The sequence below is a fragment of the Chenopodium album genome, chromosome 8, assembly GCF_948465745.1.
Source record: "Chenopodium album chromosome 8, dcCheAlbu1.1, whole genome shotgun sequence".
Classification (NCBI taxonomy): domain Eukaryota; kingdom Viridiplantae; phylum Streptophyta; class Magnoliopsida; order Caryophyllales; family Amaranthaceae; genus Chenopodium; species Chenopodium album.
Window position 1 is genome coordinate 72,869,186 of NC_137841.1, and position 21,458 is coordinate 72,890,643.

Here is a 21,458-nt window from a genome sequence, read left to right on the forward strand (position 1 = left end):
TGACTTGAGATATGTATATTCTGGAATAAGATGAATTATTTGGTCTAATATGGTGTCCTACTTTACCTTAATCCAAACTATAAATTCATGTTAATTTGCTAATGTGTATTTTTCAAATATCTAATTTTTGTAATTTTTATTGATTCGTAAATAATGTCAAAAATAAACATTTAGTGTTGACAGCCTAACAGGAATAAGAAATTCTATTCTAATCTCGACAATCTTAGTGTTGAGATATGGTAAAAATAGGTTCTTTATGGTAAGCCTTGGTCTCATTGATGTCAATAAAGTTACTCTAAACAATATTCAATGACGGAGTATTTGGAACGCTAGAGGCTAGTGTGATGCCATGCACAGCATACTTCCCTGAAATCTGTAATCAGTCTTATTTTATTACTCTTTCTGGCAAAGTATTGTTCTGTAGATACAGAGGGCGCCGCGGTGGAGAGAGAAAACGACTGTACATCATCTGCTCCACAGTTAAGCAACTTCGACCTCATGTATGGTACCCTACCAGTTTACCGCCACAGTACAAACAACTACGAAGGCCAGTGGCTTGATGGTTATTTAACCATATGTTGGCCTCGGGGCACAGCCAGATTCCTTAAGTTGTGGGCGTAATAAATGGATCATCTGATATATACCTTCTGAATTTGGGTGAGAATCGTCAAATACAGTAAATTCATGAACCTCACCATCCAGGTCAAGAGTACTAGCCCCAGAGGGTTTTTGCACTCCTATATTCTTCATAGTTCGTCTAACATTTGCAACGTTACCCCAATCCCCCGCAGCAGCATATATATTAGATAACATTGAGAAATTTCCGGCTTCTGTTGGATCAACTTTGACCAAATGCTTCAAAACCTCCTGTGCAATTTCCACAGGGTAATGCAACCGGCATGCTCCTAAGAGCGTACCCCAAATGACAGCATTTGGTTCCATTGGCATATTCTGCACAACCTCCAAAGCTTCCTTTAGACGCCCACCCCGACCTAATAGATCAACCAAGCAGCCATAATGCTCTATTTGGGGGACAATGTCATAATCCCTTTCCATAGAATAAAAATAATCAAGACCCTTGTCAACATAACCCATGTGAGTGCAAGCACATAAGATACCAATGAAAGTGAATTTATCAGGTCGAAAACCACTTTTTTTCATCCTTGAGAAAAGCTTGAGTGCTGTCACTCCATCTCCATGCATAGCTAAACCTTGGATAATGGTGTTCCAGGAAACTAAATCTCTTTCAGACATCCCCTGGAATACAACTAATGCTTTTTCTGCACATCCGCACTTGGCATACATATCAATCAATGCATTATTCACTGCGACACTACATCTAAAACCAGTTGCCACAATTGAGGAACGAACTCTCTTCCCAAGTGTGAGCAAACCAGACTCGGCGCAAGCAGCTAGGATACTAATAATGGTCCCATCATCAAATTTCAATCCTAAACTTTCCATTTCATTATACAAAGATATAGCCTCCTTTGTGAATCCATTTCCAGCATACCCAGAAATTATTATTGTCCATGACACCAAATTCTTAACAGGCATCTTATCAAAGAGTAACCTAGCCATATCCAAATCCCCTGCTTTCGTATAACCCGAAACCATGGTAGACCAAGATACAACATTTCTCTCAGGCATCTTCTCAAACAATTGAAACGCAGCATCCATGTCTTTTGCTTTAACATACCCATCTAACATTATATTCCAGCTCACAGCATCTTTCTCAGGCATTTCATCAAACAGTTGGCGAGCATCTTTCAAATTACCCCCTTTAACCAACCCCCTAATCAATGAATTCCAAGAAACAATATCTCTATCCTCCATGAACACAAACAACTTCCTAGCAGAACTAACACCAATCACCCCACACTTACAGTAACTATCAATCAACGAATTGGGTACAAAAATATCACCAAAAAAACCTAACTTTATCATCTGGGTATGAACCATTTGAACCAATTGCAATGAACAGGGTCCACTACAAGCCTTAAGAAGAAAAGGGTATGTAAAATTATCAGGGAAAACGCCATTATTAAGCATATCAAGAAAAGTAATGAAAGCTTGAGAAGATTGAGAATTCTGGGTTTGAGCTCTAATAAGACTATTATACAAATGAACATTGGGAAATTGAACTTGATTGAATACATTAATGGCTAACCCTAATTGATGGCAGAGAGAGAAAGCAGAGATTAATTTAGGTGCTATAAAAGGGTCATTATGAAGATTAGCTTTGAAAATTTGAGCATGAATTTGTTTCAAATGTGATAAATTTGAACATTTGTGAAGTTCAGAAACTTTGAGTTCGAGTTGCCTTCTAGTGGAGAACCAAGTTGGAGCTCTAATGGGAGTTGTCATTGGTGGTCTGAAATTGGTGTGTGGTTGGAGTTTAGCCATATCATAATGTGTAGAATGTAGAAGATGATTGACTGCTCGTTATTTTGAAGTTTGGAATTAACTAATTAACTACTCTTTTCATTTTTTAAAAGTATATCCCGATTTTCGAGTTTCGAGGTGGATTTTTTTATTAATTGACACGGGATTACACAAATTTTTCGATATTCCTGTTTATTGAAAGGAAAATGCTATACATAACTATAAGGGTTGCATATAAGCATTAAATTTGCACTTGAAAATCGTAAAAAGTTAAGAAATCATAAAAATATACACTTATTACACTGATTTACGCGTGTTTTTGTCATGAATTCCTAACTTTATTTAATTTCCAAAAATGCATTTAATGCTTATATATAGCCCTTAGGGCTACATATAGCATTACCCTTATTGAAATGGTAAATTGGGGTAGAAATTACTTTTGTAATTAAGAAACTATAGAGTATTATCTTCGAGAAGTTTTTTGACAATATTATCTTCGACAAGTTTAAATATGTTTTTTTTTTTTTTTTTTTTTTATCAAACTTCATACTTCCTCTTCTCCTGTTCTTTTTTACTACTTATTTATTTTATTATGCTTGCCAATGCAAAACTTTAGCAACCAATAACTTTAATTCTTCATAAGTAAAAATTATAAAAGTTGTATATTATGATAGTACTTATTGAAACGAATTAAAAAATTATCATATGAATATATTTTGCCTTACATAACATTCACAAAAGACGGCCAAAGGAGAGTAATGAATAGTATAAAAGTCAAAGCGGGTCAAGTAAAAAAGAACGGAGGAAGTATATCCTAATAATTACCTTGTTTTGATCGTTTGTTTCATTCATGTTTACGGACTGTTATTTTGACCGTTACGAATATGTTTATTGTAACGGGCATAGCATTGCCCGTTACAAATAAACCGTTACGAATGACAATTTTTCCACTAGTGATGGTTCCAAACGACATTATATGACCCCGAGATGTATCCCCTATAATCTAAAGGCTTTTCGACACCGTGCCTCGAAACCCCTAAAATTTCTCAAAAAGCGTGGATATTAGACTTCAGTTTTGGAATTTTTTTTAATTTTTTTGCCCGGAAATAAAAATTGACGAAATGTTTACCATGGTCCCTAATACCCTCCGAGAGTTTAATTGAGTGGGTGGAACCATCCAATTTGCCTTTAAACGTCCAATTTACCGGTTTACAACTTGCACCGATTTCATTAACTCAAGCCTACCAGAACATTTATGACAACAAATAATGATCATATATGGATCCAAACGACATTATATGACCCCGACATATATCCCTTGAATTTCAAGACTTTTAGACACCGGGCCCCGAAACCTCCAAAATTTATCAAAAAGTTGTGGATATAAGCCTTCAATTTTGAATTTTTTTTGACTTTTTTCGCCCATAAATAAAAATTGCCGAATTGTTTACCAAAGGTTCCTAATACCCTCTTGGAGTCCAATTGGATGGATGAAACCATCCAATTTGCCTTAAATCGGCCAATTTACAGCTATACAACTTGCACCGATTTCATTCACTCAAGCCTACCACGAACATTTATGACAACATATAATGATTATTTATGATTCCAAACGGCGTTTTATGAGACCTAGATGTATCCCTTAAATTTTCAAGGCTTTTCAACACCGAGCCTTGAAATCTCCAAAATTTCTCAAAAATCGTGGATATTAGCCTTTAATTTTGGAAATTTTCGACTTTTTTTCGCCCGGAAATAAAAATTTTCGAAATGTTTACCATGGTCCTTAATACCCTCAGGGAGTCCAATTGGCTGGGTGGAACTATCCAATTTGCCTTTAAACACCCAATTTACCGGGTTACAACTTGCACCGGTTTCATCAACTCAAGCCTACCACGAACATTTATGACAAAAAATAATGATTATATATGATTCCAACCGACATTATATGACCCCGAGATATATCCCTTAAATTTTCGAGGCTTTTCGACACCGGGCCTTGAAATATCAGAAGATTCTCCAAAAGCGTGGATATTAGGCTTCAGTTTTTGAATTTTTCAACTTTTTTTCGCCCGCAAATAAAAATTGCCGAAATGTTTTACCATGGTCACTAATACTCTCCGAGAGTCAAATTAAGTATGTGGAACCACCAATTTTCCTTTAAACGGCTAATTTACCGATTTACAAATTACACCGATTTCATTAACTCAAGCCTACCACGAACATTTATGACAACATATAATGATCATATATGGTTCCAAACGTCATTATATGACCCCGAGATGTATTTCCTAAAATCTCAAGGCTTTTCGACACCGTGACCCGAAACCTCCAAAATTTCTCAAAAAGCGTGGATATTAGCCTCCAATTTTTGACTTTTTTTCGGTTGCCAATAAAAATTGCCAAAATTTTTACTATGGTTCTTAATATCCTCCGGGAGTCCAATCGGGTGGGTTGAACTATCCAATTTGCCTTTAAACGGCTAATTTACCTGTTTACAACTTGCACCGATTTCATTAACTCAAGCCCACCACGAACATTTATGACAACATATGATGATTATAATTTAAATGGCTCCAAACGGCATTATATGAAACCGATATATATCCAATAGAATTTCAAGCCTTTTAGACACCGGGCCCCGAAACCTCCAAAATTTCTCAAAAAGTGTGGATATTAGCCTTCAATTTTGAAATTTTTTTGACTTTTTTCGCCCAGAAATAAAAATTGTCGAATTGTTTACCATGGTCCCTAATACCCTTTTGGAGTCCAATTGGGTGGATGAAACCATCCAATTTGCCTTAAATCGGCCAATTTACAGGTATACAACTTAAACCGATTTCATTAACTCAAGCCTACCACGAACATTTATGACAACATATAATGATTATTTATGATTCCAAACGGCGTTACATGAGACCGAGATGTATCCCTTAAATTTTCAAGGCTTTTCGACACCGAGCCTTGAAATCTCCAAAATTTCTCAAAAATCGTGGATAATAGCCTTTAATTTTGGAAATTTTTGACTTTTTTCGCCCGGAAATAAAAATTTCCGAAATGTTTACCATGGTCCTTAAGACCCTTAGGGAGTCCAATTGAATGGGTGGAACTATCCAATTTGCCTTTAAACACCCAATTTACTGGGTTACAACTTGCACCGGTTTCATCAACTCAAGCCTACAACAAATAGTGATTATATATGATTCCAACAGGCATTATATGACCCCGAGATATATCCCTTAAATTTTCTAGGCTTTTCGACACCAGGCCTTGAAATATCAGAAAATTCTCAAAAAAGCGTGGATATTAGGCTTCAGTTTTTGAATTTTTCGACTTTTTTTCGCCCGGAAATAAAAATTGCCGAAATGTTTACCATGATCACTAATACCCTCCGAGAGTCAAATTAAGTGGGTGGAACCACCAAATTTTCTTTAAACGGCTAATTTACCGATTTACAAATTACACCGATTTCATTAACTCAAGCCTACCACGAACATTTATGACAACATATAATGATCATATATGGTTCCAAACGTCATTATATGACCCCGAGATATATTCCCTAAAATCTCAAGGATTTTCGACACCGTGACCCGAAACTTCTAAAATTTCTCAAAAACCGTGGATATTAGCCTTCAATTTTTGATTTTTTTGACTTTTTTTCGCTTGCAAATAAAAATTGCCAAAATTTTTACCATGGTTCCTAATACCCTCTGGTAGTCCAATTGGGTGGGTTGAACTATCCAATTTGCCTTTAAACGGCTAATTTACCTGGTTATAACTTGCACCGATTTCATTAACTCAAACCCACCACGAACATTTATGAAAACATATAATGATCATAAATGGCTCCAAACGGCATTATATGACCCCGAGATATATCCCCTATAATTTCAAGGCTTTTCGACACCGGTCCCTGAATCCTACAAGATTTCTCAAAAAGCGAGGATATTAGCCTTCAATTTTGAAATTTTTGACTTTTTTAAGCTCGGAAATAAAAATTGCCGAAATGTTTACCATGGTCCCTAATATCCTCCGGGAGTCCAATTGGGTTGGTGGAACCATCCAATTTGCCTTTAAACGGCCAAATTATCGGTTTACAACTTGCACGGGTTTCATTAATTCAAGCATACTATGAACATTAATGACAACATATAATGATCATATATGGTTCCAAACGGCATTATATGACCCTGAGATGTATCCCCTTAAATATCAAGACTTTTCTACACTAGGCCCCGAAACCTCTAATTTTTTCAAAAAACGTGGATATTAGCCTTCAATTTTGGAATTTTTTGACTTTTTCTTCTCCCGGAAATAAAAATTGCCGAAATATTTACCATGGTCCCTAATACATTCCGGGAGTCCAATTGGGTGTGTGGTACCATCCAATTTGACGTTAAACGACCAATATACCGATTTACAACTTGCACCGATTATTAATTCAGGCCTACCACGACCACTTCTGACAACAAATAATGATCATATATGGTTCCAAACGGCATTCTATGACCCCGATATGTATTTCCTAAAATCTCAAGGCTTTTCGACATCGTGACCCGAAACCTCCAAAATTTATCAAAAGCGTGGATATTAGCCTTCAATTTTCGCTTTTTTTGACTTTTTTCGCTTACCAATAAAAATTGCCAAAATTTTTACCATGGTTCCTAATATCCTCCGGGAGTCCAATTAGGTGGGTTGAACTATCCAATTTGCCTTTAAACGGCTAATTTACCTGTTTACAACTTGTACCGATTTTATTAACTCAAGCCCACCACGAACATTTATGACAGCATATGATGATCATAAATGGATCCAAACGGCATTATATGAACCCGAGATATATTCCCTAGAATTTCAAGCCTTTTCAACACCGGTACCCGAATCCTCCAAAATTTCTCAAAAACCGTGGATATTAGCCTTCAATTTGTAATTTTTGACTTTTTAAAGCTCGGAAATAAAAATTGCCGAAATGTTTATCATGGTCCCTAATATCCTCTGGGAGTCCAATTGGGTTGCTGGAACCATCCAATTTGCCTTTAAACGGCCAATTTATAGGTTTACAACTTGTACGGATTTCATTAATTCAAGCATACTATGAACATTAATGACAACATATAATGATCACATATGGTTCCAAACTTCATTATATGACCATGAGATGTATCCCCTTAAATATCAAGACTTTTCTTCACTAGACCCCGAAACCTCTAAAAATTTTCAAAAAACGTGGATATTAGCCTTCAATTTTGGATTTTTTTGACTTTTTCTTCGCCCGAAATAAAAATTGCCGAAATGTTTACCATGGTCCCTAATACATTCCGGGAGTCCAATTGGGCGTGTGGAACCATCCAATTTGCCGTTAAACGACCAATATACCGATTTACAACTTGCACCGATTTCATTAATTCAGGCCTACCATGAACATTTATGACAACAAATAATGATCATATATGGTTCCAAACTGCATTCTATGACCCCGATATGTATTTCCTAAAATCTCAAGGCTTTTCGACACCGTGACCCGAAACCTCCAAAATTTCTCAAAAGCGTGGATATTAGCCTTCAATTTTTTATTTTTTTTGACTTTTTTTCGATTGCAAATAAAAATTGCAAAAATTTTAACTATGGTTCCTAATACCCTCCGGGAGTCCAATTGGGTGGGTTGAACTATCCAATTTGCCTTTAAACGGCTAATTTACCTGTTTACAACTTGCACCGATTTCATTAACTCAAGCCCACCACGAACATTTATGACGGCATATGATGATCATAAATGGCTCCAAACAACATTATATGACCCCGAGATATATCCCCTAGAATTTCAAGCCTTTTCGACACCGGTCCCCGAATCCTCCCAAATTTCTCAAAAACCGTGGATATTAGCCTTCAATTTTGTAATTTTTGACTTTTTTAAGCTCGGAAATAAAAATTGCTGAAATGTTTACCATGGTCCCTAATATCCTCCGGGAGTCCAATTGGGTAGGTGGAACCATCCAATTTGCCTTTAAACGACCAATTTATCAGTTTACAACTTGCACGGATTTCATTAATTCAAGCATACTATGAACATTAATGACAACATATAATGATCATATATGGTTCCAAATGGCATTATATGACCCTGAGATGTATCCCCTTAAATATCAAGACTTTTCTTCACTAGGCCCCGAAACCTCTAAAAATTTTCAAAAAACGTGGATATTAGCCTTCAATTTTGGAATTTTTTTGACCTTTTTTTCTCCTGGAAATAAAAATTGCCGAAATGTTTACCATGGTCCCTAATACATTCCGTGAGTCCAATTGGGTGTGTGGAACCATCCAATTTGCCGTTAAACAACCAATATACCGATTTACAACTTGCACCGATTTCATTAATTCAGGCCTACCACGAACATTTATGACAACAAATAATGATCATATATGGTTTCAAATGACATTATATGACCCTAAGATTTATCCCATTGAATTTCAAGACTGTTCGACACCAAGCCCTGAAACCTCCAAAATTACTCAAAAAGCGTGGATATTAGCCTTCAATTTTGGAATTTTTAGTCTTTTTTTTCCGGAAATAAAAATTGCCGAAATGTTTACCATGGTCCTTAATATCCTACGGGAGTCTAATTTGGTGTGTGGAACCATCCAATTTGTTGTTAAATGGCCAATTTACCGGTTTACAACGACCTATTTAATTAACTTGCACCGGACCCGACTTGAACCGAAATTGACCCTAACATGCATGTTTTAACCCGTCAAAACCCGAATTTAACCCGACTTGTTACTAACCTGACTTGAATTCAGCCCTACTCGTTCCTAATCCGACCTGAATTTAACCAACCTGTTACAATTACGACCCAAAATCAACCCGACTTGTTATTGACCCGACCCAAATTCAACCTGACTTGTTATTGACCGACCCAAATTTCACCAAACCTATTACTTACCCGACCAAAAAAATTCAACCCGATCTGTTACTAACTTGACTCGAAATTAACACGACTTCTTGTTGACCCGACCTAAATTCAAGTATTCAACCCAAATTGTTCCTAACCCGATTTCAAATCACCTTAAATGCAATTTAGACCACCTTAATTATTATTGTTGATCAAAGCATTTTGTCTAGGGAGACCAAGTCGGTCCAGGCCAGCAAAGGAAAGGAGCATCATCCTCAACTTTAAGAGTTAAATATAGTATATATTTGTTGTATGGTCAAATGTGATAATTATCTTCCTAAATTATAGAATATAGTTCCCTAGTATATTGTCATATATATTATAGTCAAAGGAAATAATTAGCTGTATAAAAATGATAATTATCTACTCCCTTCGTGTTTTTTTAAGTGTTACACTTTCTTTTTTGGCAAAAAGCTACATTAAAATATTATATCTCTCTCCTCTCATGGTCCCCACCCAAACCCACTACTACTTTTTTTTATTATATCTTTTCTTTCACATTCATTACTTTTCAATAAACTATTAACCCCATTATCTTTCTTTTACAATTTTTTAATACTCCAACTACTCCACTTACCTCTTATTTTATTTAAGTCAATTAAATTGCCTAAAACTATGTGACGTTCAGACTGTAACACTTAAAAAAACACGGAGGGAGTATTTATAGTTAATTGAACCCGAATATGAACTGACTTGGAAATGACCCGACCTGATTGTAATCTGCAAATTATTGACTTGAACATAACCCTTGAATCCGAGAATGACCCGACTTGGAAATGACCCAACCTGATTATAACCCGCAAATTATTGACTTGAACCTAATCCGACTTGAACCCGAGAATGACCCGACCTGATTATAATCCGCAAATTATTGACGTAAACCGAACCTGACTCAAACCCGAGAATGACCCGACCTGATTCTAACTCGCAAATTATTGACTTGAACCGAACCCGACTCGAACCCGAGAATTACCCTAACCCGTTTTAACCCGTGAAAACCCGACCCGAATATAACCCGACCTGTTATTAACCCGACCTAAACTCGACCCAAACCCGATAAGAAGTATGACCCGATGTGACCCGACTAAAGCATGACCCAACCCAAACCCGACCCGCATAGATTATGGAATTAATCCGAATTGACCCGACCCACTCTTACCCGACCCGTTTACCCAAATTTACAGTTCTACTCCGTAGTAAAATTGCTTTAAGATTCATGACATTCATAAAAAAAAAAATTGGAAACCTTACGTAGCTTTATAAGGAACAAAAATGAAGTACTTCCACAATACGGTGTATGATCAAATGCGTATTTTAAAATACTGTTTTGGCAAATAAACTCTTTCATAGTAATTAATTTTAAAATTATTTAGACATTCACATAGGCATATCAGCCCAACTGTCAAAACTACTTTCATTGTAGGGATTAAGTTTCTTGAGGAGCTTGTTGCCAACTTCACACACATGTTCCTGACAATTCACTATTAACAGTCTTAAGCTTGGGAGGTAGGCAGCTTTCATCTCCCAAGGATTCGAGCTTCGGACAATGCTGAACATGAAGATCACTCAAGTTGGGGAAGTTCCAGGATATGGATTTCAAAGATTGGAAATGACTTATATCCAACTTAGACAAGGATGAGGGTAGTTGAAGATCTGAAATTGGAATGCACTCCACTAAAGCTGATGAGAAGCCTGTATCGCGAAGTCTAAGATCTTGGAGGGAATCGAGGAGGCCTAATCCCCACTCCTCGAGTGGCTGCTTTATGTTCATGTATTCGATGTGAAGTTCTTCAAGGGACCTAGGAAGACCCTCTCCTGGAAAAGACTGGATGTTGGGACACTTTTTAATGCTCAAGTATTTCAGAGAGGTAAAATTTTGTATCTGATTGGGAAGGCCACTAAAATTAGCATTGTCCTCGATCATAAGCTCTTTTATAGCAGGAAGAATTAGATCTTCTGGCAATGACAGAAGTTTAGGACATTCTGCTATTCTTAATACAGCTAGATGTGCAAGTTTCAAGGGAGTTTCAAGGTTTTTGTCTATCCTGTTAATCATCAGAGACTTGAGAGATTCGCAATTGTGTATCTTCAACCAGCTAATCTTCTCTGGAATATCAAGAGTTGTCAGAGACTTACAATCAGAAATGTAGATGTTCTGTACATTAGAGGTCGCGGAAGATGATTTCTTGAGTTCCACAGACTGTATGTCATCACAATTATAAATCTGCAACTGGGTAAGTGTGGCAGGTATCTGATGTAATTTCAAAAGGGAGTGACAATCTGATATGAAGACAGTCTGACAAGAATTTGGCAAAGGAAAGTCTGTGACTTCTGTGACATCAGGAAGGTCCATTGATTCTGAACAAACGATACTAGATGCAGTAGACATCTGCAGTGCTTTACATGTAATTATGGACAGATTCTCGAGCAAAGGGAGGCTTGTAAGTGTGACACTTAACTGATGGCAATATGAGACCGAAATCTTTTTTAATGAAAGGAGACAGGGACGTAAACATCCCTGCAGTGATTCACAATGTGAAAGTGAAAGCTGCTCGAGGTGTGGGAATGCCACCATACTAGTGCTGTCAACTGATGCTGTGTGCAACCACTTCTTCCAGGAACTCATGAGAGAGAATGCTAGAGTTGTCAACGCCGGAAAAGGATTTAAAGACTGTCCATAAAATTCAGGTCCAACCTTCTTTATATTGTCCATTCTTTCAACTCGAAGCTCCTTTAAAGAGGGTAGCAATCCTAGTGGTGGCAAGCTTTCACAGCTCACACAATCCATCAAAATTACGCGGACCATGTATTTGAAAAATCTGTTTCCTAAGCAAGCAGGGAATGCTAAGCCCTGCTTGCATCCTTTAAATTCACAGACTTTCATGCAATTGTGAGGCTGCCGCCACTTCATACCTTTTTTTGGTGTTGCCATCAACCTCAACACTAAAGATGATACAGTCGGAAAGACCCTGGGTCTGAATATCTTGCATGCGGCTGCTCATCTCTTCAATCCTGGATGAAAGGTCTCCGCCTAAGTGTTGAAAACGTTGCACATCTCTAGAATCACCAGTTGAAACGCTCTTCAACTAATCAAAGACAGAAAAGTGAGGCATATATAATCAGTTGCTAAAGAAAGAATTTCATGAGCTATTTAACATAATGGCTTTGTACATAATACAAGTACGTAGTATAATGATAAAAGAACATAAAGGTATGAAGTATGATAAAATGCCATTAACCCGGATCATAGACTACACTCTACAGGACTACAGTTATGATAGCTTTGTACATAGAACTTTGGTAAACAAGAGGATGTTTAAGGCTGTCACAAATCAATAAGGATCACAACGAGAAACTTGAGCTTACATGACCGAGGTAGTGTGGAACACGAATACACAGCCTACTCGGCTACTCATGTTAGTGAAATAAGTACCAATCTGCTCAAATCAGCTTAAGAAAGCCTTTTGTTTGTGAGGATGGTCTGTTTCTTTGCACCATTTTAGATTTTTAGGCTCTCTTTCTTTTTTTATTAATGGCTGAAGTTCAGCAACTAATAATATGATTCTTAGTAAATTTCATTTATGAATACAAACGAATCTGATCTATATAAATACGAGGATATCAGATATAGTTTAAACTCCCCTAATCACAAGTAGAAAAATTCTTTTCATTATTTTCCTGTAGTACTCATCTTCTGTTTACAACACTTAACAAGCAAAATAATTTACATGATTCGAAAATCCTTTTTTTTCCCCATTAATACCTGACCGTCCATTAAATTTCGTAAATAAAAACAAAATCATAGAACAGGATAAAATAAAGGAAGAAAGAAAGAAGAAAGCTGAGATAGATCAATACACACCTTTTTTCTAATTGACCCAAGAATATTATTACATCCAATATCCTTGTTCATTTCATGAAGTTCTCGAGTTTGAGCAACAAAGTCATCCAAAATACCCTCCAACCCGTAAGCCAAGTCTTGTAAATCTTCTAACCATACCTTGATAAGCTTATTTTGACATTGCCTCTGCTCAGCTTCACTTAACAGCGGTTCGATCATCCTTAGCATTTTCTCCCATTCTTGAAAGCAGTCTGTTTCGAGTTGTTTTACCCCTCCTTCAACAACAAACTGACTCACCCCTACAGATGCCAGTTTTTCGATAACTAGTTGAACAGATGCCGCGACAAATATATCTCCGGTCTCCATGTTTGATTCTTCGACGATCAATAGCTGCTCAAATCAAGCAAATGAAAATGATTATGAGATCAGAATGTCAACTGTGGTGAAGAAGTGGCCTTTGGTAAGCTGTTTGGGTTACAGCACAAATCTGTATTATTCTGATTTATGGATTATATAACCATAAATCACAATTACTAAAGTCAACTTCATTGTTTTTTTTACACAGTTTGGAATAAATAAAAAATGGAGTAATAATTTCATGATTATCATTACATTAGCTTAAATTTTAGTGTCATTTTATCATAGTCCTTAATTTTAATTCGTACTTGTATAAATTAACCAGCTTCCTTGTATGCGTAAAATTTTCAAGTTACAGTTTTTCCCTACTCAATAACATCAAACTCCAAAGCTTTTAACTCGTAAACTTCTCCTAGAATAGCCAAGCTGGTAAAGAGGATAGAACACAGGTCAAGGTATCGATAATTAGAGCAAAAGTCTTCACATAGGGAGAATTAAGCAAGAGAATACAAAATGAGCAAAAGATTTCAATCATCTCCAAACCAATGATACAAACAAATTTGAAATTCACTAAAAAAATGTGGTAAGCTAAGTCCTGCGTAAAAAAACGCACAGGCCCACGACTACACTCGTCTAAGCTTCTGTAAATAATAGACAGAAGACATCCCATTACTCCTACCAGAAAGCACAAGACACAGACTAAACAGAACTCTTCCTAAAACTTTGTATAGAGATTCCGTGGCTCACAACTCTAGGTTCAATATGCTAATACACAAGTACATGGACATTCCCGAATGGAAGAATTAAGGGGATAATAATCAATGGTGACGAAATTGAAGAACAAACGCTGAATCAGCTGATAATTGATGCTTCTATATGTGCCATCATGTAGTCAAGAATTTCCACAGCTTCTTTCCTATTGAAGCTTCACCTGGATGCTCAGCCTCTTCATCATCATTGTCATCATCATCCTCTTCCTCCGCAATACTACCATCTTCATCACCATACTCACCATGTCTATCAGGAGTTCCATTTACCTCTTCACTCTGCACAATGCTTTTGACATTCCTTTTAGGTACAGGAGTAGTGTATATGTTTGTCTCCTCAACCTGAACCTGTCAGTGATGAAAAAAATCACTAAGATGGTACAAAATAGACATTCTTTGTCTGTACTTGAGATAAGAATTTGCTTAAGAAAAAGCAACAATACAAGATTGCAAACAATAGTCCTCACCTCCATCAAGTTTATACTCGTTGCACCATCTTCACTAGCGACTCCGGCTGAATGTGAGGGCCCAGGTTTTGAATTTCCATCTAGAATCTCCTTTTGTCCATCTTCTTCATCATTACCTTTACTTGCATCAGATGCTATTTTTACAGCTGCGCCTGTGGCAACTCTATAACCAGCATAAACCCAAAGTAAGAATCAAACCTTGACATGATGCATTATAATCACACTGACAATTTGACAAACCATCTCTGACTTGAGACCAATTCATAATTTTTTAAGGAAATACCTAAACATTTTTGTTGAAAAAATAATAATTAGGAAAAATCAAACGCAAGAATTAATTTACTAGTTTTGCAGATTTAGCAGAGTGTTTCCATCACATAAACATCTAGTTCAAACGCTTGAGCACCCAAAACTCATTAGAAAACCACACAGAACACAATACACCACGAGATAAGAGGCATAGATTCCCTTCACTCTGAACAAATTGTGAATATATGGACAGGTAAAACAAAATTAGGCAAAGAATAGAAAGTTGCTTAAACATAGGAACTACAGCATTAAGGATAAGATACATCATAATTAAAGGCCAAGCAATTTGTAGTTGCCTTCTTACTTATTTATATTTGTTTAAATGTGTCTCTGATCGTTTATAGTTGGGGCAAAATTAAAGGTTAAAACCCCTGACATCACATTAAACAGAAGAAAAAAGTATAAAATTCATAATAATACTTACTTCTTTGGCCTCCGGAGATTATATCGTCTTTCAGCAGGCGCTTGCACACCTGTAGAGACTTTTCGTCGCCTCGTCCTGGGACCTCCAGCCACAACACTGTCGGAACGCCCTTCGCTTTCCCCATCATCCTGCTCACTTGCGGTAGCTTGTGAAGTGAGAGCACGACCGCGTTTTCTTCCCTTTTTTCTATTTTCTTTGTCTGCAAGACTAGAAACCTCCCGACTCCCACCATCCATATGAGTAGAGTCTTCAGCATCACCATTTGGATGCTCACTAACACTTGGTTCAATTGAATCACCAACAATGTCCTTAGCATCTTTAATTACGTCCTTCACCGAGCGTGTCCTGACTCTGAGCCTTTCTCTCTTTCCAGCTCTGTGTTGATCTGAGTTCTGGGAAGGTTCAGGCTCCTTACCACTGTCAGTATTACCCCACGCTCCAACTGAAGGATCTTGATCACCTTCTACCTCCCTGACATTCTCATCAACTGCTGCCTGTACATCTAATGAATCACTTGCCATCCTAAATGACAATTCTTGCACTTCTTCAACATTATCATGTTTATCAGAAGTAAGTCCTGCATTAGCATCCTGGTCTGCTGGAGAACCATCTGATGCAGCTGGTTCTTCTCTTTTGATAGGTGATAAGTTCAGTATCTTTTGTGTGCATTTCCGCAACCAAGACACGGTTTTCCCTGGGGTAAATGACTCCACATTTCCACGAACAGGGGACTCAGGTGAATGGAGATTCTCCTTAAAGCTGTTTCGGATATAATCTTCAGCCAGCTTTGGCAGAGGAAGAATCTCCCTATTCTCCATGTCAGTTAAAAACTGAAGATCAGAAAGCATAAATTCCCGGGTTACTTCACCACATTGTTCACAACTCTTAAATCTCTGAACAAATGAAATGAACCTCTCCCTCTCCTTTACAAGCTGCTCTCTCTGATCCTTTAATTTGTTACTAAGAGCAAAAAGCTCATCAACATCCTTCTGAATTTCAAGTCTACGCCCTTCCAAGTCTTTCTTACTAGCAGCCACTTCTTCTGTCTGCTTTGAAATTCTTCTTTGCTCTTCTTTTAAGTCTGCCATTCCCCTTTCAGCTATTTCTCGCAAGTAATTTAGATTATTCTGCTCCTTTTCTCTTTCTTCCTCAAACAGACGCTCTCTTTCAGAAAGATTTGCTTCCTTCTCTTCAATCACCTTCCGCATTTCAATCTCGAGGTCTCTTTTCTTCCGTTCAAGATCATCAATCATCTTTCTCTTCTCGGTCTCTTCTCTCTCTGACAACAGTGACTTCTGATACTCCATGTGAGCTGCAAATGAATCCTTTTCTAATTCAAAAGCTTTAAGCTCACTTTCCATCTTCTTCTGAGAAGCCAGACTCTCATTCCTCAATCTTTCCTCTTCCAAATGTCTCCATTTTTCCCATTTCTCTTTCTCTTCTGTTAACTTTTTCAGCTCCCGTTCAACTTCCGCCTTCTTCTCATCCAACGATTCCCAATCTTGCTCAAATGCCATCCTTTCCTGTTTCAACTCAGCAGCTTCTTTCAAAAGTACTTCCTTCTGTGATCTGCATTCATCTATCTCCCGCTTTAATTCAGACTGGAGACGCAAATGCTCTGATTTCTCTTCTTCAGTCACTCTAAGCTCTTCCTTCTCTTGTTGTATCCTCAACAGCTGTTTCTCGTTGGCAGCCTTAATATTTTCCAGTTCTTCCTTGAGCTTAAGTAAGTTTTCAGAGTCAATCACTATCTGCTTCTTTTCCTTCTCTAATTGTTTATTCTCTTCCCTTGCAATCTTTTCTTTTTCCTTCAATGCTTTGGTTTTTGATTCTAAGTCCTTCTCTTTCTCCTTACACTTCTCCAATTTCTTGTCCAGAGCCTGTTCACGCTTTGCGATTTTTTCTTCTGCATGACTGATATCAGCTTCCTTTTTCTCTAATTCAACGACCTTACCTTTCAATTCTTCATCAACGGATCTCCTCTTCTTATCCATCTCAAACTCAAACTCCTGCTTCTTAGCATCTAATTGAGCGTTGTGCTCATCAAGAAGACTTTGGAGCTCATTCTGCAGGAGGTGAGAAAAACATAAAGTTAGAAGTCAATGCTACAACAATTTAACAGCTTGTTTATACAAACACAGACTCACTACTGATCAAGCAGTTACAAATTACTCTGGCATAAAAAGGCATTAATGTTTGGACACGAATATATCACCAAATAATTTAAAAATCACCTTTTCTCTCTCATTAAGTTTTTCTTCCTGAGCAGATAGCTCTTTCTCTTTTCCTTCAATTCTCAATTTCATAGCATCAATTTCCTGCAAGCTCAAAAACGATCAGAACAGCAACTATTACAAAATAGAATTTAGATAGACAAGTTTATTTAGTAAATTCACCTTCTCTTTTACAGTCAAGCTGGATAGCCTCTGGCTTATATCCTCCTCTTTCTTCTTCAAATCCATATTAGCTTTATCTATCTTCTTTTGTACCTCAGCCAGTTCTAACTCTTTTTGCTTGCAGCCCTTATCAATTTCATTGGCTCTCTCTTCCCTTTGATTAAGGATTCTCCGAGCCTCACATAATCTCTCTTCTCCTTCTTGTAACTTCCTCTCCCATTCCAGCAAGTCTTCTCTTTGTTTAGACAAAGTAGCATCATGCGCGTCTTTCCTATTGAAAAGAACAATAATATATTAGTTAGGTTATATTGAGCACAAAACATTAGCATAGCCGTTTATATAAGAGATATAACACAAGTCTATCACATACTCTGAGTTAAAAGACAATCGCTCCCTTCGAAGAGCACTTTCTCGACTTTCTAAATCTTGTAATTTTCTCTCTATTTCAGAGCTCTTTCTGCTTGCCTCTGCATACTTAACGTCAGCCGCACGCAGTTTTGCTTCAACTTCTAAAGATTTCTCTTCAATGTTAGCTGCCAGAGAATTGGCTTCGGCCAATTTTGAATCAGCTGTAAATTTAATTTCAGCATATTCTGACCGCATCTCCCGCAAGGCCTTCTCCAGCTACAATAACCAACAATTGACAATTTTAGCCAGTTATAATACAAGATGACCACCAAATGTCTGAAATCTAAATGTGTTTGTCTATGACAGACTGACAATAAGAGAGTTGTAAAAAAGCAGCCACTAACACCAAAGAAATTACAGGAGTCATAAGGTGGGACTGCAAACTCAGAAGCACGCACACAAATCTGAAATATGACTAGTTTGATATATGCCATTAAAGCTCCAATTGATAATTCATAATGCAAGTTTAAACTAAATGAACAATAAAGCAAATTTAGCACAAAAGGCAGAAAGCAAATTGATATCTGAAATACAGACGAAGAATCAATGCATAGGCTCATCTTCGAAGGGTAAAATGAGTAAAGGAGTAATTGAGGGCAAATCTTACATCTTTAACACACTGTTTCTCCACACCCAATGCCTTCTTTAGATCTTCCTCCCTCTTCTCAAGATCAGATATTGCAATCAAATGAGCTGCCTGCTCTCGTTTAAGTGCATCCTTCTGCTCAGCTAATGCATGCTGAAGATCTTCAAACTTCGAACTCCATTCCTTCTTCTCAATCAAGAGAAGTCCCATATTGTATTGGTATTCAAATAACTGTAAGAATCAATCACATGATCAAAAACATGCAGACAAAACCTCTACACAAAACTTAGCATGCATGGCATAAGTGTTGCCACACAGAACTAGTAACCAGATTTTAAACTTCACATAAAATAACAACCGAGCCAAAATACTTCGCTAATAATAAGCCAGACAGATAGTGTTAACTATACTCCCCTGAATTTTCTCACAACAACCAACTTTGCAGAATATGACTATTCATAGTAAATTGAATGACAAAGTTCAGCTAATCCTGGAAACCTTTAATTTCTGTAGCCAAGACAGGGGTTTTTCAAAACAAGAAACTAATTGGGCTCATTCAGGTGGATTTTCCTTGTTCCATGGGGAAGTGGAATCCGGACGAGAAAAATGAGCGTCCAAAAAGAAGATAGGCTTACAAGAATAAATGATGACAGGAATCTACCCCAAAACTAGCTGCTCCCTAAATCAATGACCATCAATTCAAGCAGCAAACCAGCTTTATAAATCCAATTATAGTCCGTAAAAACAACTAAACAAGGCTACAATAGGATCTTAAGCTCCTAAAAATAGGCTATTATCACTGCCCCTTAGACAAAGTAGTTTTTAGGTATAACTATAAAATCCAAAGTTCCTAAATTTTCGCCGAAAAAATCCACAAGTCACAACACCTTATATTCATTAGAGCTGGGCATGGGCCGGGTCAGCACGCGGGCGGCCCGGGCACGGCCCGAGGATGGCCCGGCACGGCACGGCCCGCTGAGTGGCCCGGCCCGGCACGACGGCACGCCCCTCGTGCCTCGTGCGGGCTGCGTTAAAAAAAAAACAAAAAATGGCACGGCCCGGCACGAGCCCGTGAAATGGCCCGCCGGCACGGCCCGAGGCACGGCCCGCCGGCACGGCCCGAGGCACGGCCCGCAGCACGGCCCGTGGGTAACGGCTAGTTGGCAGCAGCTCTATTTCCCTCCAACGGCTATAAACGTTAATATAATTCAAATATAACTTAACTCCATAAAAAATTTAATAATTATTAAATTCAAATATTAAATTGTATAATTATTCAATTCAATTTTTTCTTTCATAAAAAAAATTCAAGTTTTTTTAAAGTTTTTTTTAATTGTTTTTTTTAAAAAAGAAAAAGAAAAAAGGGTAAGCCGTGGGCCGGCACGGTGGCCGGCACGACGGGCGGCCCGGCACGGCACGACCGGCACGGTGGGCCGTGCCGTGCCGTGGACAGGGGAAGCTTGAAGGCCGGCACGGCACGGCACGGCCCGCCTCCACCGTGGGCCGGCACGGCCCGGCACGACACTGTTCATGGCCCGCCTAGGCACGGCCCACGGTAGGCCCGGCACGGCCCATGCCCACCGCTAATATTCATCATACCCACCAACTGATGGTCAATCGACATTTTGGTACAAACGAAGAAGCAAATAACCCAATGCACCTCACATCCACTGCACCAAACACTTCACTGACAACATACACAGCTTCAAGCTTCTTCTTTTTATATGGGTGGGGAATTCCAATTAAAAAAGGGCAAAAAAAACAACTAATTTTCAACCTCGCTTAAGTAGAACCAACATTCATTAATAATATACTGCAAACAATATGAAGTACTTATATTGTTAAGCAAAAAAACAAATCTACACAAAAAATAATGAAAAAAGTAAAGTAAGACCCTCAAAAATAAAGTAAAAACAGAGCAAACCCAGGTGAGCAAAACTCGTAATTCATGCAAAAAAAAAAAAGGGAAATTAAGTAATTAAGATAAAACAGAGCTAATTAACCAAAAAAAACCCACCTCATTTTCAAGCTTAGCAGTTCTTTCATCCAAATCTTCGAGATCGTCTCCATCCCTAACAACAATCGCACCTCCATTTTCAGAAATTCGCGCGCTAGAATTCGAATTCGGCACTGGAGTTTTCTGATTCTCTCTCCTCGGCGACAAAGACCAGCCCGAAAAAACCTTCTTCTGGGGTGTAAACATTGCTTCAAACTACAATTCAACCGATTTACAGCAGCAGAAATCAACCCAGTAACTCAACTTCATCAAAAAAGATGAACAATTTTGGTTAAAGCAAATCAAGATTCGAGTATCTTGAAAACCAACCAAAAACCCTAACCCTAACCCTAGAATTTCGAAATCAGGCGAAAAAAACAAAGGATAAGACAATAAAACCCCCAGAAAACGCCGGACTTGAAAGTTGAAAATCCAATTCACCGGCGAAACGAAGAAGAAAGACGTTTGAAATCCGATAACGTCTCTCCCAACGAACACTTTCTCTCTCTAATAAGAAGTTTTGTTCTTTCTCTCTCTAGAAAAATACTTTATTCTCTCTCCTACTTAGCCAC

General features: G+C 37.8%; 2 protein-coding genes and 1 pseudogene across 2 annotated transcripts; all 3 read right to left on the reverse strand.

The window, feature by feature from the left end:
* Positions 1-119: 119 nt before the first annotated feature.
* On the reverse strand, positions 120-2,461 carry LOC145556588 (pentatricopeptide repeat-containing protein At3g29230 pseudogene; annotated as a pseudogene).
* Positions 2,462-10,791: 8,330 nt separating this feature from the next.
* LOC145555480 (putative disease resistance protein At3g14460) lies at positions 10,792-12,141 on the reverse strand. Its single transcript, XM_081617217.1, has one exon. The coding sequence runs from the start codon at positions 12,139-12,141 to the stop codon at positions 10,792-10,794; it is 1,350 nt and encodes a 449-aa protein (XP_081473343.1).
* A 1,892-nt stretch (positions 12,142-14,033) lies between these two features.
* LOC145642316 (nuclear matrix constituent protein 1-like) lies at positions 14,034-21,458 on the reverse strand. The gene is made up of 8 exons (XM_081693448.1): positions 20,908-21,458; positions 18,912-19,121; positions 18,267-18,520; positions 17,897-18,167; positions 17,735-17,818; positions 15,501-17,566; positions 14,768-14,930; positions 14,034-14,648 (listed from the first exon to the last, which is right to left on the reverse strand). Exons 1-8 carry the CDS (start codon positions 21,091-21,093, stop codon positions 14,418-14,420), a joined length of 3,465 nt encoding a protein of 1,154 aa, XP_081549574.1. The 5' UTR covers positions 21,094-21,458; the 3' UTR covers positions 14,034-14,417.